Source organism: Rhopalosiphum maidis, chromosome 4 (genome assembly GCF_003676215.2).
Source record: "Rhopalosiphum maidis isolate BTI-1 chromosome 4, ASM367621v3, whole genome shotgun sequence".
In the NCBI taxonomy this organism is placed as follows: domain Eukaryota; kingdom Metazoa; phylum Arthropoda; class Insecta; order Hemiptera; family Aphididae; genus Rhopalosiphum; species Rhopalosiphum maidis.
The window spans coordinates 43876892-43903912 of record NC_040880.1 but is presented as its reverse complement, the minus strand read 5'-3'; the positions used below and the strand labels follow the sequence as shown (position 1 = coordinate 43903912).

Sequence of the window (27021 nt, the reverse complement as noted above, 5' to 3'; positions counted from 1 at the left end):
CGTTCTCATTTGTTCGGGGTCGGTCATTTCCATTTCTTTTTACAGATCCTGTTTCTTAAGACGTTTACTCACTAAATGTCTAAATAATTGATTTTTGATCTAGGACTGCTTAACGAGGAAAAATTTTAAACCTAGTACAAAACGCCCGCTGAACGTCGGCTACATATTTGTTTTTATGAAAATTAATTTCTACAGCAAACTGAGCAAATGCGCGTACGATAAACGCCATGAACAATCATTTAACATTTAAATAATGTTTAATGTTAGCTATTGTTTAATTTTGATTAATTAGCTTATATGTATTAGATAATTCAAGGGATTAAAACATAATTTAGTGGCCCTATAATTGGTTAATTAAATAAAATAATTTTTATCCAATTCAGTACAATTATTAATAAATTATATAAGTCCTAGCTTGTTATTAAAACAAAATATTGTTAACTAAAACATTAAAAATACAAGTATTTTTAAATTTGTTTATTTTTCAACAGCTAGACACTAAATGGAATAGGTAGTACAATAATACAAAACATCTTACCTTAAGATTTTGAAATTTAAGTTTCTATCAATATATCCACAAATCTGAATTATTATTAGTTTATAACCCTTGTAGTTAAAGCTTTTAACATTAATTATAAAAACTAGAGATTTAAATTTAATATGCTTTTGATTTCTATATTTTATTAAAAACCATTTAGAAAAATGACATGAGGTTTAGGTAAAAGTTTTAAATCAAAAACAAACAGCTTATAAAACAACAGTCTTAAATAAATATAATTAAATTTCAAAAATAGAATAAGTATAATGAATTTAATTACTAATAAAATAAAATATAAGGCAATGATCGGTACATTTTAATCCAAATATCAAATAAAATAAATTTATGATTTTTTAATAATATTTGTAGATACAATTGATTTTGTAGCCAAACATTATCAAATAACATAGTAAAATGATTTGTTAAATAATATAAACAAGATACTTTGAAATTTGAATGTTAACATGGTGTTTAAAGTTAATATTTGTATCATTAATTTGATATGTATGCACACAACTATTGTGCATAGAACATATTAACAGATGCCATAAACTAAAAAAAAAAAAACACTGAAACTTAAATTGGGGATAATTGTGTGTACAATAGAAGGGAATGAAAAAGATATGATATTATAATAATTAGATTCATTGTTTAAAGCGATTTTTCAGAAGCCATGAAGTTCAATGCATTTGGATGCACCTTTAAATAGATGAACAGCGTGATGAGAGCAAATATGACGGTCAAAGTGGGCAATACAACCGACACAACATTTTTTTTGTTTTCCAAGAATTCCTTCTTTCTCTCCTTCTTCTGTTTGTTGGTCTCCTTTGGTTTGTTGGTACGTGAGTTCCTCATTTTTAATCAGACACTGTGACAAAATAACAAACAAATAATTACTGAACAAACATAAATATGTTATTATCTAAGCCCTAAAAGCAAGTTGATAAACAGGTGCATTTTTAATTTTTTTTTTTTAAGTTAAACACTATATTGTACAAACATAATATGTAAAATCATACAAACAATACTATATTTGTGGATTTTAGATATTGTCGGTAAATAACTTACACTGAGACGTCAAATAGTCAGGGGAAATGATATTCGTGTTCGGGCGTTGAAAGATGACGGTACTTGCACAACAGTCAATTACAGCACACAGTCGGTAGTTTACTGTTACAATTTAGTTGCCACGAAAACAAAAAGCAGCCAAACACCACCAACACAATAACAACACTAGACGAGTACACGACACACGTCTCGGTCTCGCGTCTTGTATAGTTGTATTTGTTTACGTCAACCTCTTCGGCACTTAATGATAACAAATACAAATCATCATCAAGACAAGTGGTAATGTGGTATCAACGGGTAAATTCGTGACTCGTGACTTTGTGAGTACCAATAATTATCGCTATGCTTATGGTTTGAACGTGAGGGATGGTACACGTAGTACACAACCACAGTGTTGTGTGTAAAAGTTTGTACCGAATATTCGGCCATACTGTTGGTTATCTAAATACGATATCGTGTTCGTTTCATATTATTAATATTCTGATAGGTGAGTACAACTAACTACTAGATAGTAGGTACATAATATATTAAGTATTCAAGTAGTTGTAGGTATCTACCAGCTATTCTACATCATTAATTATTATTGAATATTAATAAATAATAATTATTAATTAATATTTAATAATACATTATATTGCTTGGTCGTCAATTACTCGTCATCCGTCTTAACTCTAAAGTTTTCATATTTTGCGTTTAGCCCATGGCCGGCACCGGAATTTGAAAGTTTTACATTTTGTGTTAATCGTCGTAAATAATTTTCAGCCAAGAGAAGACGTCACGTGCGTTTAAGACCGGTCTCTCCAGCCTCACTCAACATTCGACATGCACAATCCTCTACTGGTAAGTTACCCAGACACAAAACTATTATATAACGAACTCTAAGCAAAACCCGATATTGTACGACTTTATCCGCCCGTAGTCATGTGGTTATACTTAGTACGGAATTATATATATTGGTATTTGAGGAAAGTGATCAAATGGTTCTTGCGCCAGACCACTAAGCTCTGCGAACTGCAACGCATATGTTATGCGCAGCCAGTGGGTGCTCGCAGAACCTTGAATGTAGAACGATCTTTGCGCGATTCTAACAGGCCGCAAATACGCGGTCTGCTCACTGTGTTAGACGCTCGTGCATCAGACCGAAGTTTCTACTTGGGACGGTCTATTCAGATACCAAATGCTGTGTCAACAATTACACGTGTAAAGCGTATTGATCAGTGTGAGTATGAACGATTTAACAACGCTCTTGGACAATGTGTGAACAATATATGGTCATACATGCAACTAGTAGAAGAGATTAAAACAAGTGCGGCCATTCCATATGATTGTACAAACGATGTGCATGAAAAATCATTGTTACTTTTATGGGATGAATTGATGCCAAATGATCGTCTAGAAAATAGAGTAACCAAACAGTGGCAGGACATTGGATTTCAAGGAGATGATCCAAAAACTGATTTTCGAGGAATGGGAACATTAGGGCTGGATAATTTGGTATATTTTGCATCAAAATATACTCATTTGGCCAGATGTGCTTTATCACATTCAATGCATCCAATCCATGGGTATGCTTTTGCAATTGTTGGAATAAATTTAACGAGTATGGCATTAGGACTAGTCGTTGATGGTTCAGCCAAGACTCATTTTTATAATAAGCGTAATGCACCTGAATATGAAGATTTCAACGAGTTCTATTGTTACTTATTTTGGAAGTTTGACAAATTTTGGTTGGACGCAAAACCTAAGGATCTCATGGAGTTTGCAATTCATCGTAAGCAATTTGAAACAACTATTAGACAAAAGCTGGAAAAAAGTGATACTGTTTTTCTTATTGATGTTCCTAATGATAATACAACTGATGTGTTAAATAGGTGAAATTATATTTTGTAAGTCTATTAAGTATACAATTAACTAGACTGCTACTTTAATTATATATTATACCTATAATTTGGCCGTTTTTCTAAACATTTTAATGATTTATAAAAACAAAAAATGTATTATTATTGCTGTTTTGACATCATTCATAACAATTAATGTATTAAAATTATTCAAAAATTATGATGTTAATAGTTTGTATTTTGTTGAACTCAAAAGTCAAAATATATTTCTTTTACATATTTTGATGTACTAACACCTGATGTTTTTTTCATTGATTAAAGTATTATTAAAATCTTACATTAATTAAACTAAATTATGTTATAATAGTTGGAAAAAGTTTAAAATAAAATTAATTATTTATTAATTATTCACATAATGCGTTTTTTCAAAAATATTTAAAAAATAGTTTTATCACTAGAATATACATAAGTAAATCAAGGTATTAAAGTATATTAATTATTGTTGTTTTAATATTTCTTGAATTTTAAATGCAAATTTAGTACTAGAGAGTTAATAGAAATTAAAAATTCTGTTTATAACTAATCAAGTTTCTGTAGAGACTATTTTTGGTCATTATTAAGGCTTGGAAGTTATAGATGTCAATATAATATTATATGATATGCAAAAAACAAAATTATTAATTATTTGTTACATTATAGTTTGTTATTATTTAATAGCTATAATATTAATGAAATATGGTGGAAAATTGATTAGACAATAATTTGTTGTGACTTATGGCGCTTTTTTAGATTATTATATAGAAAAATATATAATACAACTATAACTTCCTAGTCCTAGTCATTGTAAATTGATGCATATGCATGTATATTTTTCAGGTATAATCCTGTTATATGACTACCTGAACAAGGTGAATAAAGAACCAAATTGCTCATTATTGGAGTGATAAACATGTGTTCACAAGTAAATTTCAACATAATTTTTTTACCCACATCTCCAAAACCAATAAATATATAATAAATACACACTAAGTTTTTAAGTCTTCAACACTTTCATTTTGTAAATATTCATAATAACTTATTAGTCATTATAAAAGGAACATAAGTTAAGTATAAAATAGTGGAATTTATATATTTTTGTAATTTATTTTGTCATATTAGGAATGTTCACCACCACAGGTAAACTAGATCTTAAAAATATAATCCTATTGATAGGATAGTGCATTTATTATTATTAAATATAATAATTAAGTTTAAATACTACATCAAAAATTCTTTAAAAAATTAAAATTGTTTTATAATATTTCAACTAAAAATAATTATATATTTAGTATCTTACATAGTTATTAATTCTTATTTATAAAATCACAAATAAAAAAGTACTTAGTCTGATAATAATTATATTACTAAAAAAGCCAATATTTATAATTTACAATTTATTAACAAGGTACAGTGATGTAATAGGAAATTTGGATAAAAATCCACATAAGTTTAATATTTTCATTAATTACAATATGAAAAATCAAATAATACCTATACAATAGAATCTATAAACTTCTAATTTTTATTTATTCAAAATAAAATCTAATTTGCCTAAATTAGTAAATTCTCTAAAGGAATTTATCGTTTAAATTTTATAGTTTATCAATTAGTTATCATAAAAGCCTATGTGTACACTATACGTAGGCCGATGACGCAAGTGATTTAGACTGTTAGCAATAAAACTAACAATAAAAAAGAATAACAAGTTATCAGTGGTTATTAGGCTTCAATCACAAGTCAGATAACATAGTCATTAACATTTATGACCTTTTAGACATTGATATTTAAGTTATTTCCTATTTGTATCGACCGTTTCTAACCAATGTTTAAGATTGATTTTTGGAATTAATAGGGAATCACAAGGCAGTAAATCATCTTCAGCAGATATAGGTTTAAAAAATACTCGTTGTTGCATCTTTGTGACATTATCACTATTATCACAAAAGACTCTTGCAAGAGTCACTTTTCTGATTTCAGCCAGTTGATCTACAATTAAAAAATGTTCATTTAAAATTAAGTACACTTGTCAAAAATAATTCAGTAATACTAACGTTTTTTGAATACTTTTGGCAAATCATAAAAATATCTATCTGCAATTCTAGTTCTTATAAATTGTTCTCTAATAATGCATCTCATCGTTGGGCCTACCATTGCATCGTCTTCGTGTTTCTCAAACAATGCACCAATCAATAGATCTATATCGTCCCAAGTTTTGTATTGTCTCAATAATCTATTAGTTGACTAAACATAACATACAAGAAGAAAATAATTAATACAGTATATTTTGTATTATTTCAAATTTTTTTAAACTTACTCCTTTAACCATAATTTGATTCAAATCTTGTACATTTTTTATGTCTTTTAGTCCACAATATTTTCTAAATTGTGTGTAGCTTGGAATACCGTGATCGCGGCTTCGTTGTATATCTAAACTGACAATGTCCATCCCAAACATATTATCTGGATGACTGTATAAGTAATTTGTGATCTAAAAAATGTAGGTAAACATATAATATAATATACTTCTATATTGACGTCATTATATAGTTATGTAAAAAATAAATCGTTGCGTTAGAAGCTTATGACTATCCCGATTGTCTTGAAAAAAACATACCGTTTGCGTGAATAGCATATCGACTTTTTGTGTATTCTGCATGGATAGTCCTCTGACAAGATGATCCATGTAGTTCATCTGTAAATCGGACGGTCGATTATAATGTTCCTTTAATGAAAGACTTTTGTTTGTCGCTCGGTTTTCAAAGTATAAACTATGAACAAAAAACGCACCAAAACTATTAGTCGCTTCATGCCTGCAGGTTGTAAGCCTTGTCGTAGTTTATTACATGGCATGTTGGATGATTCTCTTAAAGCACAACATTTGATATGCGAATACTCAGTATTGGCCCAATAGCATAATCGCGATTTGGGAGGTTAAGTCCCCCCAAAATGGTTTGTATTTAAAATAGTTTATTGATGGAAAGACACATATTTAAATTATAGTAGCCCTCCAATTTAAAACCCAAATTGTGCCTATGCAAATAGTTATATTTTGTATATATACCTAATCTAATTTGACGTAAGCTAGAACATACTTATGTATAACACTGTAATAAGTAAATGCTTTTTTTTTTAAAGAACTATTTGTTTTAATTTTATCATACGACAATCTATATGTTTTCATTTTACATTTAATTAAATATCACATATTTAAGTAATAGGTTTTTTATTTGTAAGAAATTTAAAGTTTAGAATAGATAATTGAAGTCGAAGTGTTGTAGTGTATTGGTACTTTCCGAAATGCGTTATTAACTATATACTAGTCTTAAAATTAAATGCTTAAGAATTAATATGAACTGTTCGATGGTTCGATCAAATAAAATAATAAATTCTGCTCCAGATCATGAAATTAAAAATGTATACACCATTGTTTAAAAACCAAAATCCTATTATGCGCGTTCGTCTATAATATATGAATTATTGTAACTCACGAATATACGTCTAATCATATTAAATTTTCCAAAAAAATAAAAATAATTGAACAATGATGAGTGCTCATAGCTATTGTCGAAATCGTCATCTCGAAATAGGTATACGTCATAATAATATAACATCCGGTAACACGAACCTGAGGGTCTCGTTGAACATGGAGTTGACGAACGGCAGTATCGCGGTCGCGAAGCTATTGCTGACGGTCGGATCAGCGGTCTCATCGTACGCGTCACTGTACCCCTTCGGTGACAGTTCCAATCCCCGCTTGGTGTACTTTTTGCCAAGCAGTGCTGGGAGCCACTCGCCATACGTGATGTGCTGTATAGACGCCGTCACAATTTTTCTGGCCTCTTGGAACGCGCGCTCGTCATCCCAGTGCGGGTTGATGACGGCCAGCAGCCCGGCCACCCGGTTGTGTTCCCTCATCCACAGCGTGTGCATGGCCGTCAGATGAGGCTGAGCATTCGCTCGGACGTCGCCAGCCGTATAGCACGTGCCAGCGTAATCGCCTCCCGCCTGGCACGCATTCGACTCGCTGGCAGCCAGGGGCATATACTGTGGACGCAACGGGTCACCGTCGCTGTCGCTATCGCTATCGCCGTCGCCGCCAGTGTGCGTCAACATTTGACCTCGCGACTTGCTCCTCAACGACCACGTCTGTTCTGCTGACGAGCCGTATATCATTGACCCGTCCAAATAATGAGTGGCTTGGTTCAACTACGGAACGTAAACTTGTTAAATAGGTAGTAGTTGAAGTAGTGAACGAATTCGCAATGTAAGTTTTACTTAAAAAGAAAATTTGGACTACCCCGAGCACACTTTTTTTTAGTTTTTCTGTTTATACTCGAGATCGTAAAAGCAAATTAAAAAAATAATAACAAAGCATTCGCCGGTTTTATTTATTTAACACACTTCGCAATCTAACTTAACCTAACGTTTTTATAGGGTCATGTTTGTATTTTCTATCCGCGATCCACCGCTTAACTGTCAACCCCCCATCTAAATGGCGCCCTTGCGAGTAACTACACATAATACTATTAATACTTACCTATACATGCCTACTTATTAATTATAAATTATAATAATAATATATAAGTTAATTAATATTATGATGGCTATTACTTGTTCTCTGGGTCCAAATGTGCAATCGGTCCGCATCGCTGGCACCGAACGCACGTAGTTCATGCACGTGCGGCGAAGTGGTGAAAAAAATTTATCGTCTTTCGGTATGATTATGGGCGCGCATGACGGGTGTGTGTACCGTGGCGCTTGCTTCATTCCGTTCTCGTTACAACAGTCCACCGATTTGTTCGTTTTCACTATGGATTTCACATATACGTACGCATGCATTAATTACAATCATTCGATTAATATAATACGGTTATGTGTTAAATCCTACGCATGCTGGAAACAGCCGTGTGTGATAGGTCGTGGCCTATGAATATCGTCCAGTACGCCATCGCGATCGTTTTCACGCTGTCGGGTGAATTCTCGTCGTTGACAAGACCGGTGCTCAGTTCTCTAGAATTTGGCAGTTCTTTAATCGAGCTCAAACCTATATTTATATAAAATCAATGAAATTAAGTGTATAAGTGATTGTATACCAACAATATAAATGTTAGTTAGATATTATACTATAATATTATGTTGTACAGAATTCTAGCCACGCATATGTAAATAAAATTGTCATGCAAATTATTTAAATATCAGATAGCACGTTCTATAGGAGTGCACTAGGAATATCGAATGCAAGGATCACCAATTATTATTTTTGGAGGGACATTTTGAGAAAGCCGGAAGTTTTCGGAGACTTTATAAAAATCTACTGTAGGTAAATGTTTACCAAAAAAAAAAACTCAAGACAAAATTTATTTCTTGTCTACGGGCTAGATAAAGTTCGTACACGGGCCGACATTTTCTGACTTTTATCTTATTGTGTTAAATATAAATAAAATTTATATTGTACATGTAATAATATTGTATAATATGGATGGCGTGCGTTATAAACATAATTTGGGAATATTACCATCTTTGTAGACTGGAAACAATAAACGTTTATAAGCCGTGTTTGCCTTTCCCCAAAAGGAATGTTTCAAGTTGTTACAAGAACCGTCTGCACTACGATACTTCAAGTTCTTCCCAACGCACGCTGTTTCGTTGAAATATTTTGACAAGCACATCTCACCCAAAGAAGTCTGGTCTAGTTTTACTTTTGCTAAATCTTTGGCGCATTGAATTTGACTAATTCCGGTGCTGAAATGATTGTTTTATTTATAAAATAAGTTACACAATTGAATTGTTTAATTTTTTTTCTTTGAAATATTTGTTTGCTTTTACCCCAAACAATGTTTGTTCATTATGTAATGTGAAGCTTTAATAACAATTTCAGCATTTCGAGATGCCAAATGCCCGTCTATGGAAGGTTTAGAATCGATCAGTTGTCCATGGGACGGGCTCCCAATTTTCACATGAACATCAGCATACGATAACGAATCCTCATGACGAGAAAGCATATTAATTTGTTGGGTACCATATTGAATTGCATTTTCTAGATCTTGGGTTTTGAGATTTAGGAACTGGTTTGATGAGTCTATCACCAGAAAAATTGTATACAATTTAATCATTGCAACCAATTTAAATATACATATAAAAATATCAAAACTATAGTTAAAAATATAATTTATACCTTCTTTGTTTAATTCGGTTTCTCCTCTATAACACGATGGTAGTAATACCACTATGCAAATCAACAATTGTATGGATATTAAGGAACTCATTCTGGTAATCAAAAACTGTAATCATTTTCAAAATGTATAATTATGATGTTAAAATATATTTACACAAATAATACTATACTCATATATTAACCTTCAAAATATCAGCTAGTATAATTTATTAAAAGAACTAAAGAAATGCAGTTAAAAAAAAGATCTATATTAGCCTAGTTCATTGATCTCAACTGGTTTTAGCTACTATCTTTTAAATCCTGAGCTACTTTGTGTTATTTTGTGTTACTTTATATTATTATTTATTATTCACACGTATCTTATGTATCCAATTTTTTAATTACGAATGCTCTAAAAGTTTTTTATAGTAATATAGTCTATAGATATTACTATCATCCTCCGTTCCTCCATCCCCCAATTAAAAAAGTCCTAAGCTGTTAATTGTTGGCTAAAATTCAGTATGTTATTGAATATTTTGTATATACTTAATAAAAGGTATTTAATTTTGACGTGTATAATAAATTATAATATTGTATAATCTATTGGTATTTATTTCTAACAAAGAAGGCATATGCTATATTATAGCGATGATATAAACATTTTTCACCTATTTTGATAAATTAGTACACACAGTATTATATGTCTGCAGTATAACAATTTGTAGTTATAAAATTTCGATTTTTGATTAATTAATATTATTTCATATTTATTTAATATTACCAATGATGATAATTAATTATATTATGAAATTTATAGTAGATTAGTAGACCACGAACAAAAAAATAAAATATTACATTATTACTTATTAAGATATTATGATTGTATCATATAATTTTAATAGTATTCTTAAATAAGTAATTATGATATGTATTAAAAATTTTAAATGTAATAAGTGTTGACCAACTCAAATATCTGTATAAGATTAAATATACGTGTTTTCCTCTTTACATAAATTGCATAATAGATTATTATTGACCTAACAATTAGCTTATTCTGATATTTTGTATATTCTATAATATCTATCCAAAGTCTAGCATTTTAGCATTTTAGAACTGATTTCTAAGAACTTGATTTTTCCTCATACAAGTGTGAGTCTAAACTATCAAATATCACTCTGTCCAATCATTTTAATCTAACAAGTGAAAATAAGCAGAGTTCCTATATTATATAGTATTAACTATCTAATAAGTAATGATGACATTCATGACTTAAAAATAACAGAATTAAATTGTAAAAAGTTAATTCTGAACTTATACTATAAATAATTCTAAATGATAATATTGATAACTATAAAAATGTTCTTCTATTTGACATTCAAAATATATCACTAACTTTTGAATTTAAAAAAAAGAAACTATAATGGTTTAAAAAATAACTTTTAAGCAATAACAGATATTCAAAAATGTTATTTGATACATTTTTTGATCGGAAATGTATTGTGAACACTATATATTTTTGTTTAGAAGATTGTAAACATATTATACTTTCAAAAAAAAGTCCGAAGTGATTTGCTATATTGTAGATTTTGAATGTACCGCATCATCTAAATATCTAATCACTGTAATGAACATAATATTAAATTAGAATTTTGTAGTAATTGTAAGTATTTTTAACTACAAAATAGTTTGTACATTTCTGTTATTTTAATGAAATTCGTAAACATTTTAATTTTAAATGCTTATAAAAAAATGGTGATTATGTATTTTTGATGTTTTCCAATCGGGGGATGAACTACAATAGAAACCATGTAATATATGTATTTTCAATAAATAATTTAAAAAACTAGAACATTTTAAAATGTCTATAAATAGCATAAAGAGCCAAATTATTTTTTTAAATTATACATCCTATTTATATAATAATACTATCGATAAATATTTTGTGAAATTCAAGTTTCTAAAAATATTTATTTTTGAATTACTATCTATACAAAATAACAAAATCTATTTTCTTTATTTTTATTTCTTTATTTTTTTTTAACAATTATATAAAGAAATAGATTCTAAGAAATTTTTACTGATGACCCTAAAAGTACTAACTATATTAAGTTTTCTAACAGAAACCACCCTCTAAGTTGAGGATTGAATCAATTTAGCTGTTCCAATGTTCTATAAGGTAATGATAAACACAAAATAATAATAATAATATATCATTTTAAAATTAATATAATCATTATTCAAAATTCCATTAATTGTTTTGTTTAATTCTATTTTATTTTTGTTACTGAATGCAAAAACATTAATTTATAATATAATTACTAGTTAATACCAATTTAACTTATATATATTAAAGCTCCAACAATCGATTTTCATGTTGCAATTACTCATCAGTATATTATAGTTTTGCAATAATTCATTAATCCTATTATTTATTTAAATAAAAATGTGTATAATTATTGTATCAACTGAAAAATAAAACAACTTCTAGTAGTCAGCAACGATATTAAATCATTAATGTTTATGACACTAACACAACAAATTTTAATTTGTGCAAAAATTAGTCTTTAACAATTACGCATCGAATTTCCCAAATAAATGAAAACATGTCTTAACTACGCTTTAGAATAAGGACCAAGTACCTTGAAATATTCGGAATGATATTTTTATCAATCCCCTCTTAAAGATTGAACTTTAAATACAATGCCCCAGATTAACTATTGTAAATATTTGTCCTTTAAGCATTAGTTATAATTTATATTAATATAATTTCACTATAATTCAAACTTGTTTTCATTAATATACTTTAACACAATTTTTATAATTTTTTTTTTTAAATAATTAAGATTATGAGTATTTTTTAGTACAATCTACATCAGTGGAGTATATAATTTTAAATCGAAATGTCGCACCACAAGACAAGTTAAGAAAACTTATGTTTCACCTGTAGTGTAGTTATCGCCACTAAAAAGTGTTATAAAATTATCATATTTTTTTAAATAAAATTCAACATTCACTTCAACTCTAGTACAGCCTTTTACTTTTATAATTTTCCTGAAAATATTATTATAAACTATTGTCTATTGTGGCCATTATTATGATGACTATTGCTGTAATATTACCATTTACCAATTCATAGAAATATTAAAAAAGAAGAATCACTTTATAATTGTAAATCGTAATATTAAATAATAATAATTAGGGAATGCATATTATATAATATGTATTGTTCATTTATAAATAGTCAATTAGACAACAATAATTTCTTTTTAAAAATAACCTAATTAACAATTATTTAACAATCGCGTTTAGGTATACATTATTGTAGGTACCTATTATATAAAAATATATTTTAGCTGTACAATTATATTGATTTAATTTTTTTTCATATATTTAAAGCACGTACGTTTATGAATCAAAAAGTTATTGATAATCGATAGTATAACTATATAAATTGCACCGGTGTTCATTAATATTTCATTTTGGCTTGTATAGTTAGCCTTAAATAAGTTGTTGTTTTAGCCAATACCTAACCTTCACCTATTATCGAACATTAACCATGCAGAATGTGTGATCACAAAGACAAATAAACCTTTAGTTAGCATATTAATTGTTACAGTTTTGTATCGAATATCATATACGAACAAAGCTGTTATTATTACTTGTTATAAAAAGTTCATATAAGTATTGAAGACAAAAAATAATGCTAATTACCAATATGCGTAGTACACGAAGTACGCATAAACAAAAAATTATATAAATTACTTGTTTTGATGTATTATGTAAATTAATGTACAGAAATAATAATTTTATAAGTAGACATATCATATATATATATGTACCTAACTGAACTCTGAAGGCTATAAAATAAAATAAATACGCATTATATTATATTGATTTCATTATACCTCATCGGTTCTCACAACAAAGATCGATATAGACAATAAACTAAGACGTCGCAGTATAAAATATAAAATACTTTTTTGAGATTTAATGTTTTAATGCGTCTATATATATATATATATATAAACGTTGAACGCAGTGCGTTCTGTGAGTTTTAACACATTTATTTCGATGTATATGCATATAATATACTTATAGACTATATTGTAATACACTGTTTGTGCACACGTTGTGTGGTTGTCCAAAGCTATTTTGTGAAATCGCCAGTACGATTTTGTATCGCGGTTAGTAGTAAGCACTTAACAACAATGTTTTAAATATAAAGACGTGAAGATTAATAATATATATATAATTGTGCGCGCTGCGAAAATAACGAAAAAACAAACGAACTGCGCGCGCGCGAGCCCGCGCTATAGTCACGCGATGAGTGCATATGGCTCAAAATCACAAAGCTAAAAAACGAAACGATATTGGCCTATGTCCGACGGTATTATGATATTGTATTATTGATATTGAGCTACTTAAATATAGTTGGTAGCTGAGTACTTATATAAGTGTACGGGGTACTCACTCAAAACGGACAAGTCGACCAATGGTGCTGATGCACGTTGACGAACGCAAAAGAAACCATCGATAATACAATATATAGGTACTGTTGTGGCCGCCGCGGTATAAACTATTGTAGCAGGTCGTATTGCCCGGATAGCACTGAATGAAAATGCGTCTCGTCTTGAGCAAAACGCGGCAGCGTCTCCCTTCCCATGCGTAAAAAAAGATTCACCTTTGGCTTTGACAAAACTGCGAGTGGACAGCCGCGGCGGCGGCGAGCTCTCTATATCGCGCGGCGGTCTCTCGCTCGCTATATAATATTATGTATTTTATCGCGCGGCGGCACACAAACGGGATTTTGAACAAAGCGAGGGAAATTTTGCCTGAAAGTTGACGGACGTCATCAATGAAAAAAAAAATATTATCTACTAGCGCGCGACGCGCAAATAAATCGTCCATATATTATAATATATATAGGCACATATAATAATATTGTAATATTTATCTCGGATAATACGTGTGCGTTTTTTTTTCTCGATTTTTACGCGCAGTACGTTAACGTACGCATATTACACGCATACACGTCTTACACACGCGCGCGCGCGCTCGCACACACACACACACACACACACACACACACACACGTGTAATATACACATGTACACGATTTATCGTCGCGGTACCTGCTGAATAAATTTCTTCTGCTCGCCGTTCAACTTGAACGCGCTGCGGCGTCGATCGAAATTATTATCGTCAAACCGGTTTTGATGTGCAACACTTCTTCGATTTGAAAAAAAATAAATTTAAAAAAAAAATAGACGCGCTAAAACATTTCATTGTATTTTATTATATTACACACTACTATTTTTTTTATACGCGCGCGGCGCATATAAACGGCGATAAACGTTTATCTTGGACATTACAATAATATTATATTTATATTATGTGTTCAGTACAACTATATACCTGATATAATGCGTATAAAGCCGCACGTTTGCGGGTAGTTATGCGTCACACACACTCGTTGCGAATCGTGTGATACCTACCCGTATATGCGGGCGTTTTTCGCGTTCGTCGCGAGTATACTGCGTGTATCGAGATCGTATATACAAACCGTAAATACCTAATAATTGCGCAACGAGCCGCTCGACAATATTATGATAATGTGACCGCCGCGTATAATCGCAAACTCTGGGATGAATATCATATGTACCCGCTCTGCCTATCGTGGTAAAAGTTTAAACAGAATAAAACACATTTCCTGTTTAAAATGTTTAAATGCTCGCGTGTCAAACGCGTAGTTATGTTAAGCGGAAAAACGGTAATATCGACGATTACACGGCGATTTAGAAAAAAAGAGAGAGTCATTATTGTAATAATATATTTAAGCGAGTTTTTACCGGCCGTTGTACGCGTTCCGTCTCGATTTTTATTCGTTTGTATACACTCAATACGCGTTATAATTTAATATATAGACGTATGCGGTGTGTAATATATGTATAGCATATATACATGTATAACATTGAGACTATTGAGAGACGTCTATTGCCACCGTTATAGATTTAATAGTGTAACATTAAAAGGCAAGATACCATTGATACTTGATACTGAGTTGATATAGAATAATATATAATCACAATATATTATGACAATAATTCGCCTGTTGGCTATTATATATTGTATTATACAGTGCTATATATTTGTCGAATGCAGTGCGATTATACGTTTAAATACCAGTGTCAAAAAATAAGTTATCCGACCAATCGTCCTGCCCAAATTACTATTACAAATGATGGGTTAAGTGATGTGTTATTATAGACTATATATATAAATATATTTTATATCTAATTTAATTACTAACTCAAGTGGTTGTACTATAATAGCTACTATAGCTACGTGACTACGTGCATGTATATTATTTATTATGTGTATGCCTTATAGTATATTGTAATTCTATTCATTTTTTGTTAGATGTTTCCTTATTATTATTAATTTTTTTTCTTAAAAACATTTCAGACTGCATTTGATTTATACCCATTTATAACACGGCTATAGTACAGCTAGTAAAAAATTAAGCACACTACGTCAATTTTATTTTATGATAGGTACTTGTAAATTAAATAAAAACCGTATTTTAATATATGTTTACAAATAACTGTACAACGTCAATTGATTTTGGTATAACTGTTTCAAGTAGTTGGCTAAATAATGTAGTTACATTAGTTACAATAAACAAATGCATATAATTTTTTTAATACACTGCATTTATTTGTTTATTAATTTATTATAATGTGTCTACGCGGACTTGTAAATTTTTCGAATTTAATTTGTACTCTTTGACCGTCATCCGCAAATGCGCCCTACTTAATCTGTGAAGTTAAAAATACATCTCAACCGGTATTTTGACATGCACGTTCCACACGCGATTGTGAGGAAGGCGAACACCGAACAAGCCAAACACAACACAATAATAATATGCTTATACATGCATATCATTAAGCTTATAATCCCGCCGCGTGTTAACAAAAAATTACTATCTGTGATCAATAATATTATTATTTAATACTTACCAGTCGACAAACACTTTAATTATTATTCTTTAATGACTAATGAAATGTTGACGTGTCCGTCGATCAAATATGCAGATTGATCCCACATTTACACGAATACATTATATCGTAATTATTTATATTTGTAGAAGTACCAATTATTACCTACAGTAAAATAATATTTAAACTTTTGCACTTTAACTCGCGAATCATAAATCATGATATATTTTATTTCTTTTGGAAATACCATTATTAGTTTCTTGGATTACCTAGTAAATTTTTACATAATAAACTATGTATAATTCCTAAGTTAATTATGCTTATCAGGCATGTACACAGGGGAATATTTTGTGTGTTCAAACACCCCCAAAATATTTGGGTTTTTGTATGGTTATTAGTCATTATTACTTATTCAATTTTAATGTTTAAACGCTTGCCAAGTAAGAAATCGGCATGTAAACTTTCTTGATTTTTAATTTTTAGAAATTTATTAATTGTATGCAATATGTATGTTTAATGTGCCTATTTATTTTCATTTTAATTTGGTGAGATAGATCTCCGAAACCGGAGAGCGGATTTTGTAATTTTGTCTTGTTAGATTCACATTGAATAGGAGAAGTGCAGTGAAGATTTTCAGAACTTTATCTTTTATAGTTAATTTACTACAGAGCTTCGAAAAAAAATTAAAACACATTTTATTGAACGTTTTTTATGTTTTTCAGCTTTATAGCTTTTTAGTGAGTTAACGATTGAAGGTAAAGTTCTGAAAATCTTCACTGCACTTCTCCTAGGCAATGTGAATCTAACAAAACTTCAAATAACAAAATCCGTTCTCCAGTTCCGGTAATCTACAACATTAAATGAAAATCTAGTAAAAAATAACTATTTTTTTAACTAAAAAATTAAATAATTTTTTTTAAAAATTTTTAATTTCACATTTTATATCTACTTAATAATCCCTTTTTAATGAGCTATCAACCAACTTTTTAGCTATAATAGTAGAAAAGTTAAAAAATAGAAATATTGGGACTGTTCACGCCGACGTTTTTGTGGATTCAAATCGTTATACTGCTTGGGTGTGTTAAAGGATCTCTCTCATTAATATTTTATGTTAAAGCTAGCGTAATTATCAATTGTTGACCTACTCATTACAACTGAGCTACATTTTAATCATTTTTCTATTTAACACAAATTCTTAAATTTTAAAAATTCATATTTTTTTCATTTTAATTACCATACTTACTTGATTAAAAATCAAGAAAGTAATTTTGTTATATCAATGTTTATATTTAAAAAAAAGTATTGTAAGTATACCTAATTTTTGTAAAAAATTGTATATTTATTAAAAAAAGTTCAATTTTTCAATTTTCATGTTTTTGAAAAAAAAACACCCCCGCCCTTCAGAAAATTGTACTGTATACGTCCCTGATGCCTATGTATTATATCATATAAATTACAAATAATATATATCTAATTTACATGTACTTATTATTAGATCAATTTTATTAGTTTAATACTACTAATAAAAAATACTACTATACCACAGTATATAGTACTGGCGTAGTAGCCAAGGATTAAACATCCCTTATTGACTGTATTTATGCAAAACATATATAATATTTATGTATAATATAATCCAGATATTTAAAAAATGTATTGCCATCTATTATGCTTCTATAAGTTCTATTTCATATTTAATATTATTAATATGAATATTGATGACTATAATGAAGAATGTGTAAAGTGTAAAACCTTCTGTCTATTATATTTAAATATGAAAAAATAATCACGACCCTAAAAAAATCCTGTCTACGCGCTTGTATTTATAACATACTAGGTACATAATTAATTAATAAATTAATATATATTTATTAAATGTTTATACTTAAGAAATGGATACATTTTGAACGTATTAATGTTTTATATAGTTAATGAAGGTACACTTTTTGTTTTATTTTATTTTTTATATAAATAGAAAACTTTTTTAGTTGATAGTTATTAATTATGGACAATGGTCATCTTTTGTAGTTTTACCATACTATCTAAATTCATAAGTGATTTTAAAAGAAAGTCAGAGAATTTCATTTGGCACTTAATAATGCATTTTAATCAATGTTTTAAATAGGTACCCGAGTACCTCTATATCGGTATTCTGTGAATACAAAACTAATAAAAGTATTTTATCAAACTCCATGTATATGTAAACAAAAATAAAAAATTTAAACCTCATGCTTCTGCTTATGTGATCATATTCATATTTATACGATAAACATATTAATAAAAATAAATAATAATAATGTTTAATGTAAGAATTCGGTAGGTAATTATATATTTATATGTATTGATTAATGTTTGTTTTTGTTAGGTACCTTTATAATATATAAATATTACCTATAGTTACGTAAGTTTATAGATTTCTATAATTTTTGCAATATTAAAAGAGGCTATACTAAATAAATATTATAAATGTTTCATACCATTAATAATATTTACCTTTACATATTAGTTGTCAGTTTGCCCCAGTCTAATTTTATTTGCGTAACATATGGTATTTTATGATTTTAATTTTCATGGTAACTATGAACTTGATCGTTTTTTTCTTTTTGTTTGACCGTGTCAGAGGTTGGATATTATTCAAGGACAATACCTTCGAATTGGTTACAGATTTTTGATGTACCATTGTTATTACGAGCTGTTGCAATTTATAAGATCGTACTGATCGTTGTACAAGATATTCAATTTAAACCTGTTTTATACAACGTTCACCAGGAAACCAGTTTTTTCTTGTTTAATAGTTTAATTTTTAATCAATTATCTCTAAGAATTTATATACTCATACATTTGATGTCTAATTTAGCGAATAAAACTATTAAAATAGCAACAATTACTATAACATATACGTTAGTTGTTAGATAATAATACCTATATAATCATGTAAAATTATATATTTTTCATTTTTATCCATTCAAATAAAAAACTATATATTTATAAATTTATGATAAGAATATTTACTTAAAATCCACGTGTTAAATTATGGTTTATTTTGTTGATGATTATATAGGCTTGTGCGAGGCTTACAGCCAACAGTTATTTTTGCAATAAACATAACCATTAACTCGTAAACAAAAAACAAATATTAAAAATACTATAGTTTTTATGATGTATTGTGCATAATGTGCCAAGCTGATGTTAGAAAAATTACAATTGGGGAAATTCATCGTAACTAGTGCCAAAACAGACAAATAATATAAATTTGAAAAATATACCTTTCATAATACTACGATTGCTTTATGAATAATAATGTACTTACAATAATTGTTTTAACTTGAATTAAATTAAAATACATAAATATTCTAAAGATTTTACAAATTTATAATGTTTTTTCGTTTTGTCATGACCAATGGCATTTGTCCAAAAGTTTACATTAACTTTGAAGATAGCTTTTGCTTTGGTACTAATTTGTCGGAATTGATACATTAAAGATTAACTGGGAAATCTCGGCACTTAATATTAAGGAAAAAGTAACAAACAGTAAAAAACATACGTAACATCAGTTTTTGACAAAATAGAATTGTTATGTTATTCAGAAAGGAATAATTTTTACTATTTATAATTGATACATTTTTCGATTTGCGTTAACCTTTTTTGTTTCTAGATAGGTATCAAAATTTGAAAAAATACTAATAAGTCGAGTTTTTCATAATTGTTATAATTATTAAAGTAATTAATTTTTTTTATAAACATTAGAAATTCATGTTATCAAAATCAAAAGAAATAATAATAATTTTAAATATTTTTAATTTCAATACTTAAAAATATTATGAATAGTTCTCCATGATGCTTACAGAAAATTAAAAAAATATCAAACTATTGCTACCATTTTTCTGCATAAGTATTTGAATTTAAAATGTTGATAAAATTCAATATTTAAATGAAAATAAACAATTTTTTTTTAAAAATTCCACAAATGAATTTAATTGTTCAAAAAATATTATCTTGGAAACTTATAAAATTATTTTCTGGACACAGTAAAATATTTTGAGTAATATTAAGTTTTATACTAAAGTATTTATACCATTATACCAAGAACATACTCATATTTTTCATTCAATGGTATGTCTTGGTACTAACTTATCCATGACTTTTTTTTAGCAAAAATTAGTTCAAATAACTAAATTAAAAAATTTTTAATATAAAATTGTTTTTCAGTTGGTTGGTATATACTTTATATTACCAAACTCAAATCTTAATATATCTATAACAGTGACCTACTCAAAACTAGGTATAACACAACAGGTGCAAGTTCCATGGTTTTTAATTCTGATTTTTATAATAGGGTCATAAAAAAATATAACAAAAGATACATAACATAAAAAGATGATATAAATCCATATCCAAAATAAGTTATTTAATTCTAAAAGAATTGTTTCTTGAAGTAATTATTACATCATATTTTTTTTTAAATTTGAAATACAATTTTTTTCAAAAGTCAAACAATATATTATTAGTTTATTTTAAATGATAGAAAAAAAAATAATTTAGGGAATTACACTTGGAATATAAAAAAAAAAAAACAAGATGAAAAATAACATAATTATGATTTATATATGAAAATAAATAAAAAAAAAAAATCCAAAAGTAACTGAACTCCAGTATCATTATGTTTAAAATTGTAAAATGACGATCTCAAGAAACATCTAAAAGAAATAAAAAGTATATTAGAAAATTACATTTTAAATATTAATACATATTTTTACTTAAAATAATTCATTATTAAAAGTAATCATATATTATTTATACATTCTAAACTTATAATCAAAGATATTTTAAATTAAAACATGATTATATTTATAAAATATGTAAATATTAAAAATCTATATGGTCAATGCACAGAAAAATGGAAATATTCTTCTTAATAAAATATAAAATAAGTGTCTTCGCCCTAAACCAGAATTCTTGCGGAAATACAAAATATCTTTATTCCTATATTATGTGGGAGATATACAAATAAAACAATTGTTGGTATGGTAGCCCAAAGTTTAAACTAATAGATTTTTTGTGAAAGAACAGTGATTACTGATTAGTTATATTATATTAAGAAATTAATAAAATTATTCGTTATATTATTACTGTTATTGTGATTTTGTAGAAATATAAAAATCATTTAATAATAATATAATTAATTAAATATTAGGTATGAAATTGTTTAAGTCTAAGAGCTTTTATTTATGATATGGCACTTTGAAAGTTTAAGGATAAGTCAATTGTTTTGGTGATTCTAAGGGTAGGCTAGGTATATGTATAATATTTATAAATTTACAAGAGAAAGTTTAAGGTAACTAATAAGTGCTGTCTTTAGGCATTCACCCAATATCAAACTAAATTCCAAGACACATTTAAATCCTATAAACCAAGTATTAAAAATATAAAATATTGAAAAATCCTCTTATTAGAACATTTTATCCCCAAGTAAAAAAATATATTATTAATATAATGATTTTCAAGTATAATCTTAATACATAAATTATACTCCAAAAAAATTACTTTCTTCAAAATTATCATTTGCGTCTTTTTTTATTGTTTAATGTTCAATGGATTTGTTTTTTCATTAATACTGTTCTCAGGTGATTGAGTACACAATGTAAATTCGTTTTTTTCTTGTTTCCAATCTTCAAAGGTCAATATTTTGTCTTTGACTTCATTATTTAATGTAGGTATTACACTTGATTCCTAAATTATTTTTGACTTTAATTTATATTTAAGATATAATTTTACTTTTAAATAAAAATAAAATTGTATAATAAACATGCATATTTATATACAACGATAAAAAGAAAAGCTAATTAATCTTGCTTACCAGTGTAACTGGAAAGTCACTACCAGAAAAAGTGTTTTTTGTCCAGTTACAAACATTTTCATTTATCCCAATTTTTTCAATTCTATGATCATAATTAACAGTATTGGCCAAATACAAATTTATATCGTTCAAAGTATCAGTAATATATGATGGAGGAGAAAAATATGTAGTTCCTGAACTATCCATGTAACCAATATTATTTATTTTACTTTCAGATGAAGTTAAATCTGAATTATTTTGTTCATTTGTCTGCGAGTTTACCTATAATAATTATATCAATTATTAGTAATTTGTTTGTTTATTATTTATAAATAAATAATGCTTATAATTAATACTTTAAGGAAAAGATCAAACAAATCCTTTATTTTATCAACAAGATGTTGAATAGTTTCCTCTTGTTGGCCAATGATAGCTTTCATATAAACCTCTTTGGACGAATTTAGTGATTTATTAATGGACAATGTGCAGTCATCTGGCAGTGGAGAGATTTGGTTTTTTTCTGGAAATTCTCTAACAACTGAAAACTAAACCATATACATATGTACTAATACTTAGTTAAATATATATATATTTCTATATTGTTTATTATTAATAACTGTTCTTATAAAAAATAATTGAAATTTACCTCTTGATCATGAGCCCAAAATGTTATCTTGCCATCATTAACTAATCCATCAACTAAATCATCAATGAATTTTTGAATATCACGTTTTTGTTGTGAAATGGCTGTGCTCAATTTAAACTGTTTATTAACTACTTCCAATGTATGAACCAAATCTTTTTCAAATGTCAATAAACGTTGCTCCATTGCTTCATTATTTGTTGTTAAATCTTGAATCTAATTGTATAAATTCAATTTAATTGTTTTTTTTTTTTTAAATAATTAATATTTTATATCTATACTTTTGCAAGGTATGCACTTTCAAGTGCTGAAAAGTTGTTTGGTGCATTACAATTAATACATTTATTTGTCGACCATGGTTTTGATTTTAATTTTTCACTTTTTACAACATTATTTTGTGATTGAGGTCGATTTTTGTAAAATGCCCGTGGTGTTGGTGATTGTCTACGTAATGGTTTGTTGCGGCTAAAGGACTAATGAAATAATTATACAAAATAAATAAATACAATTTTATCAATATTTTTAATGAGGATGATTATATATGTATTCAATATTATATATGACATGTTTAATGTTTATGTAATATATTTTTTATAATATTAAGTTTCATCAAAAGTTCATAAAAAAAAATACTACAAGTTTACTCATTTGAAGACCTATGTCTTCCATAGACCCGTCATTAAAATGTGTTTAAAATCAAAATATGTATAATAATTCTTTTTATTATTTTCAAATTTTAGTTATGAAATAATTTTGTTATAATTTAAAAAATTTAATTATTTCACTGTTTCACAATTTTATGGTTAATAGTTATTACACTATTTTTATTTATAAATTTCAGATCAAACATTGAAACACGAAGAATCTAAAAAAAAAAATGGACTTTTTAAACAATCTTGAAGGAATAATAACTAAGAATGGAGACATGGTAACATTTATAGCTGAAGATTTGGAAAGTAAACTTAAACAGACAAGCCCAACAATACCTAATAGACCATTAGGAAGATTTGTTTTAGATGCCAATTTACTAAACGACTTAGAATTTGAAGCTAGAAATATTGCTGCATCTGTAGATACATTATCTGAATCTCTCTCGGGAGTCCTACACAGCATGTCTGCATTAACTGTTGACTGTTTGGAAATATACAGGGATGTGGTTTGTAAAACATGTGATTCAATTGATGCCAATATTAAATCTATGTATCAATTAATGGCTAAATGCGAAGAAGTCTCAAGAGAAATGGAACCTATCTATAAATTGGCTCAACAAGTCAAAGATATAAAACATATTTTAGACTTATTTGAAAATGCAGTAAATTGATAGTTTATAAAATTAGTCATATTCAATTTCTTGTTATTTATGTATTTATATTAAAAAATAATATTACATTAACACTTAAGGTTATAAATAATTTGTGTGTATGTGTGTGCATGTTTAACAAGTAGATAGCTATAAATACTTACAGATAATCGACTTTGCTTAAAATTATCCTTATTTTCATTTTGTACAGAAGAAGAAATACAGTTACAAGGTCCAGATTGATGAAGAAAAGTAAAGTATTCACTTCTGCCTAATATCTATTAATACTTAATATTAATTAAATACAAATCAAATACATTAATATTGTTATCATTATATCTTACCTCTAAATATTGGCTAATATACATGAGTTGATAATGTTTCTCACACTCAACAACATCTTGGAAACACTTTTTCTCCATAATAACTGATTTAATTGCTAAATTTGCTACATCACAATCACTATCAATTGTTTTATAAGCAACTTGTTCATCTACTCCAGACCACCCTTTAGGTATTAATGCTATCCAATCTTTAGGGGATACATTAATAAGAGCCTAAAAATAGAATAATAGTTATGAATTTATAACTTTCAAATAACTTTTAAACAAAAATTACTTCTTGTTCCACATTATAGTCAACGATCAAATCATTTTCTATGAAATAACTTTGATGTACAAAAATCTTGACTATTTGTTCCATATTGTCTAAAATAATTAAAAACATATACATACCCAATAAGCAGTAGAATAAATAAGGGGGCTTAGCCCCTAAAAATATGAATAAAATAAAGGTATATAAGTTTAAAAAAAAGCAATTTTCAAAAATGATCAATTTATTGCAATCTTAAGAAGCATAATATTGCATTTTGCACATTGATTTAGTTATAGTTTCTATAGGTACATAATACTTTTAATTATATATTAGTTTGATTTATATTTTTTATTGTGTGCAACATTTTATACTTTATCATATTTTATTAAGCTGTGTTAACAATATACAGATATTGTTTTATTATGTGTCATGTATATTAATTATAATTTATAATATATTATATTTTACATTTATATTTAATACATATTAGTTATTATTGATACGATCAATTGTAATATAATCAGGAACTTTTAATTTATTATATAATTTTTTGATAAATAAATAGTCATAAATCATAATACTCTGACAAAAAAATATTTACTCAAATTTGGTAATCATGGTAACTAAAAAGAGAAAATGGTACCGCGAAAAAATAATCCAGGAAATTTAGTTTCCAAATAAAAAACAATGAAACAATAAAATAAAAAATAATCCCATAGGAGATTTTGAAAATTAATCTAAGTATTAGTATTATGTCATTGTGTATAATACATTTTATAACATACGAACGTACGTACAATTTTTATGTCCCCACAAATACTGTTAAATTTGGATTCGATGATAAATTATTGTATATCTACGAAAAAACGATTCGGAACACGGTGCCACGGTCTGTCTGTCATATTGATCAGATTTATAATAATTACAGATATTTACCGTGATTAAAAATATTGAATATTTGCTTAAAATAATTATATCATTGAAATTGTATTGCACGTTTATAATTAGGTAGAAACATTTTTATTATAGGGTTATTTATTAGGCAAATCAGAGACAACTGATGATCGACCATAAAATCACAATAACCAAAAAGTATTCAAATATTGATTATTATGAAACTATAGCTACATTGATACAGCAATGAACTACGAAATAAAATAATTTTTTGAAATCATAATTAAAGCTTAAAAGGTAGATAATAACTATCTTTATATAATATGTCTATATACCAATATACACATAAATATCTAAGACAATAGAAATTGTGCTATAATAGGTAGGTATTTAGTTATTAAAAACCACCCAAATATTTCTAAACTATTAGTGTACATAATATTAATATAAATACTTTGTAAAAAAGAGATAGGGATAAAGTGTACAAATACATAGCGATATAATATACATTTTAGAAACAATATATACGTTTATTTAATTTTCATGTGCATGCTCACTAATTAGTAATTAATGATACTAAAAAGTAAATAAACTCAAATAGGTAACTAATTAAAGTTGTATTACTACAGCAATCTATAAAAACAGTTCAAGCAGACTGTTTTACAAACCTATGTATGCAATAACCTGCAATAACTATATATAATAATTAATAATAACAAACAAGACACTACGGTGTATGCAGTATACCTCTATGATAATAATATACTATGCGTTTGTAAAATTTTTCATTATTGTTATAGTCTTTTCTAATATTAAATTTATAATAAATAGACAAAAGTAATGATGTACTTACTGAGAAAATGAGTGACAAAAATCCGTCTGAAAAGCAAACAAATGAAAATTGAAAAAATATATAATATTCAATGGCAAAATATTTTAAACGTTGGTAAATGTTGACTGTCAACTGTCAGGCACCGTTGACGACACACATAGTTACAAACAGTACAAACACGGAATAAACAGAATATAGGTTTGATATTGTAAAACTGAGTATAGCCAGTATCATAAATGATAAATTTATTATTAAATATTAGTACTAACATATCAATACTCATTAGT

At 27.5% G+C, this 27021-nt stretch overlaps 5 protein-coding genes across 9 annotated transcripts; 2 read left to right on the top strand and 3 right to left on the bottom strand.

Moving 5' to 3' along the window:
* Positions 1–659: 659 nt before the first annotated feature.
* LOC113557481 (single-pass membrane and coiled-coil domain-containing protein 4) lies at positions 660–1824 on the bottom strand. The gene is made up of 2 exons (XM_026963028.1): positions 1607–1824; positions 660–1406 (listed from the first exon to the last, which is right to left on the bottom strand). Exon 2 carries the CDS (start codon positions 1391–1393, stop codon positions 1190–1192), a length of 204 nt encoding a protein of 67 aa, XP_026818829.1. The 5' UTR covers positions 1394–1406; positions 1607–1824; the 3' UTR covers positions 660–1189.
* On the top strand, positions 1788–3555 carry LOC113557479 (ELMO domain-containing protein 2). Of its 2 annotated transcripts, none has more exons than XM_026963024.1 (2): positions 1788–1926; positions 2369–3555. In XM_026963024.1, the coding sequence occupies exon 2, from the start codon at positions 2528–2530 to the stop codon at positions 3479–3481; it is 954 nt and encodes a 317-aa protein (XP_026818825.1). In that variant the 5' UTR covers positions 1788–1926; positions 2369–2527; the 3' UTR covers positions 3482–3555. The 2 variants fall into 2 exon arrangements, with proteins under 2 accessions (XP_026818825.1, XP_026818826.1); XM_026963025.1 differs by lacking the exon at positions 1788–1926 and adding an exon at positions 1987–2093.
* On the top strand, positions 2125–25388 carry LOC113557480 (BLOC-1-related complex subunit 6). Of its 2 annotated transcripts, XM_026963027.1 has the most exons (3): positions 2125–2446; positions 4321–4405; positions 23956–25388. In XM_026963027.1, the coding sequence occupies exon 3, from the start codon at positions 23992–23994 to the stop codon at positions 24433–24435; it is 444 nt and encodes a 147-aa protein (XP_026818828.1). In that variant the 5' UTR covers positions 2125–2446; positions 4321–4405; positions 23956–23991; the 3' UTR covers positions 24436–25388. The 2 variants fall into 2 exon arrangements, with proteins under 2 accessions (XP_026818828.1, XP_026818827.1); XM_026963026.1 differs by lacking the exon at positions 4321–4405.
* LOC113557476 (peroxidase-like) lies at positions 4825–14362 on the bottom strand. Of its 2 annotated transcripts, XM_026963019.1 has the most exons (11): positions 14109–14362; positions 9659–9764; positions 9310–9562; positions 8999–9225; positions 8372–8527; positions 8095–8291; positions 7109–7689; positions 6098–6251; positions 5798–5971; positions 5535–5724; positions 5273–5469 (listed from the first exon to the last, which is right to left on the bottom strand). In XM_026963019.1, the coding sequence occupies exons 2-11, from the start codon at positions 9747–9749 to the stop codon at positions 5273–5275; spliced, it is 2220 nt and encodes a 739-aa protein (XP_026818820.1). In that variant the 5' UTR covers positions 9750–9764; positions 14109–14362. The 2 variants fall into 2 exon arrangements, with proteins under 2 accessions (XP_026818821.1, XP_026818820.1); XM_026963020.1 differs by lacking the exon at positions 14109–14362 and having other exon boundaries at positions 4825–5469; positions 9659–9749.
* Positions 21274–27021, bottom strand: LOC113557478. 2 transcript variants are annotated; one of them, XM_026963021.1, is made up of 10 exons: positions 26756–27021; positions 25033–25121; positions 24759–24971; positions 24579–24692; positions 23396–23587; positions 23118–23330; positions 22828–23016; positions 22493–22753; positions 22180–22365; positions 21274–21332 (listed from the first exon to the last, which is right to left on the bottom strand). In XM_026963021.1, the coding sequence occupies exons 2-9, from the start codon at positions 25114–25116 to the stop codon at positions 22210–22212; spliced, it is 1422 nt and encodes a 473-aa protein (XP_026818822.1). In that variant the 5' UTR covers positions 25117–25121; positions 26756–27021; the 3' UTR covers positions 21274–21332; positions 22180–22209. The 2 variants fall into 2 exon arrangements, with proteins under 2 accessions (XP_026818822.1, XP_026818823.1); XM_026963022.1 differs by lacking the exon at positions 25033–25121.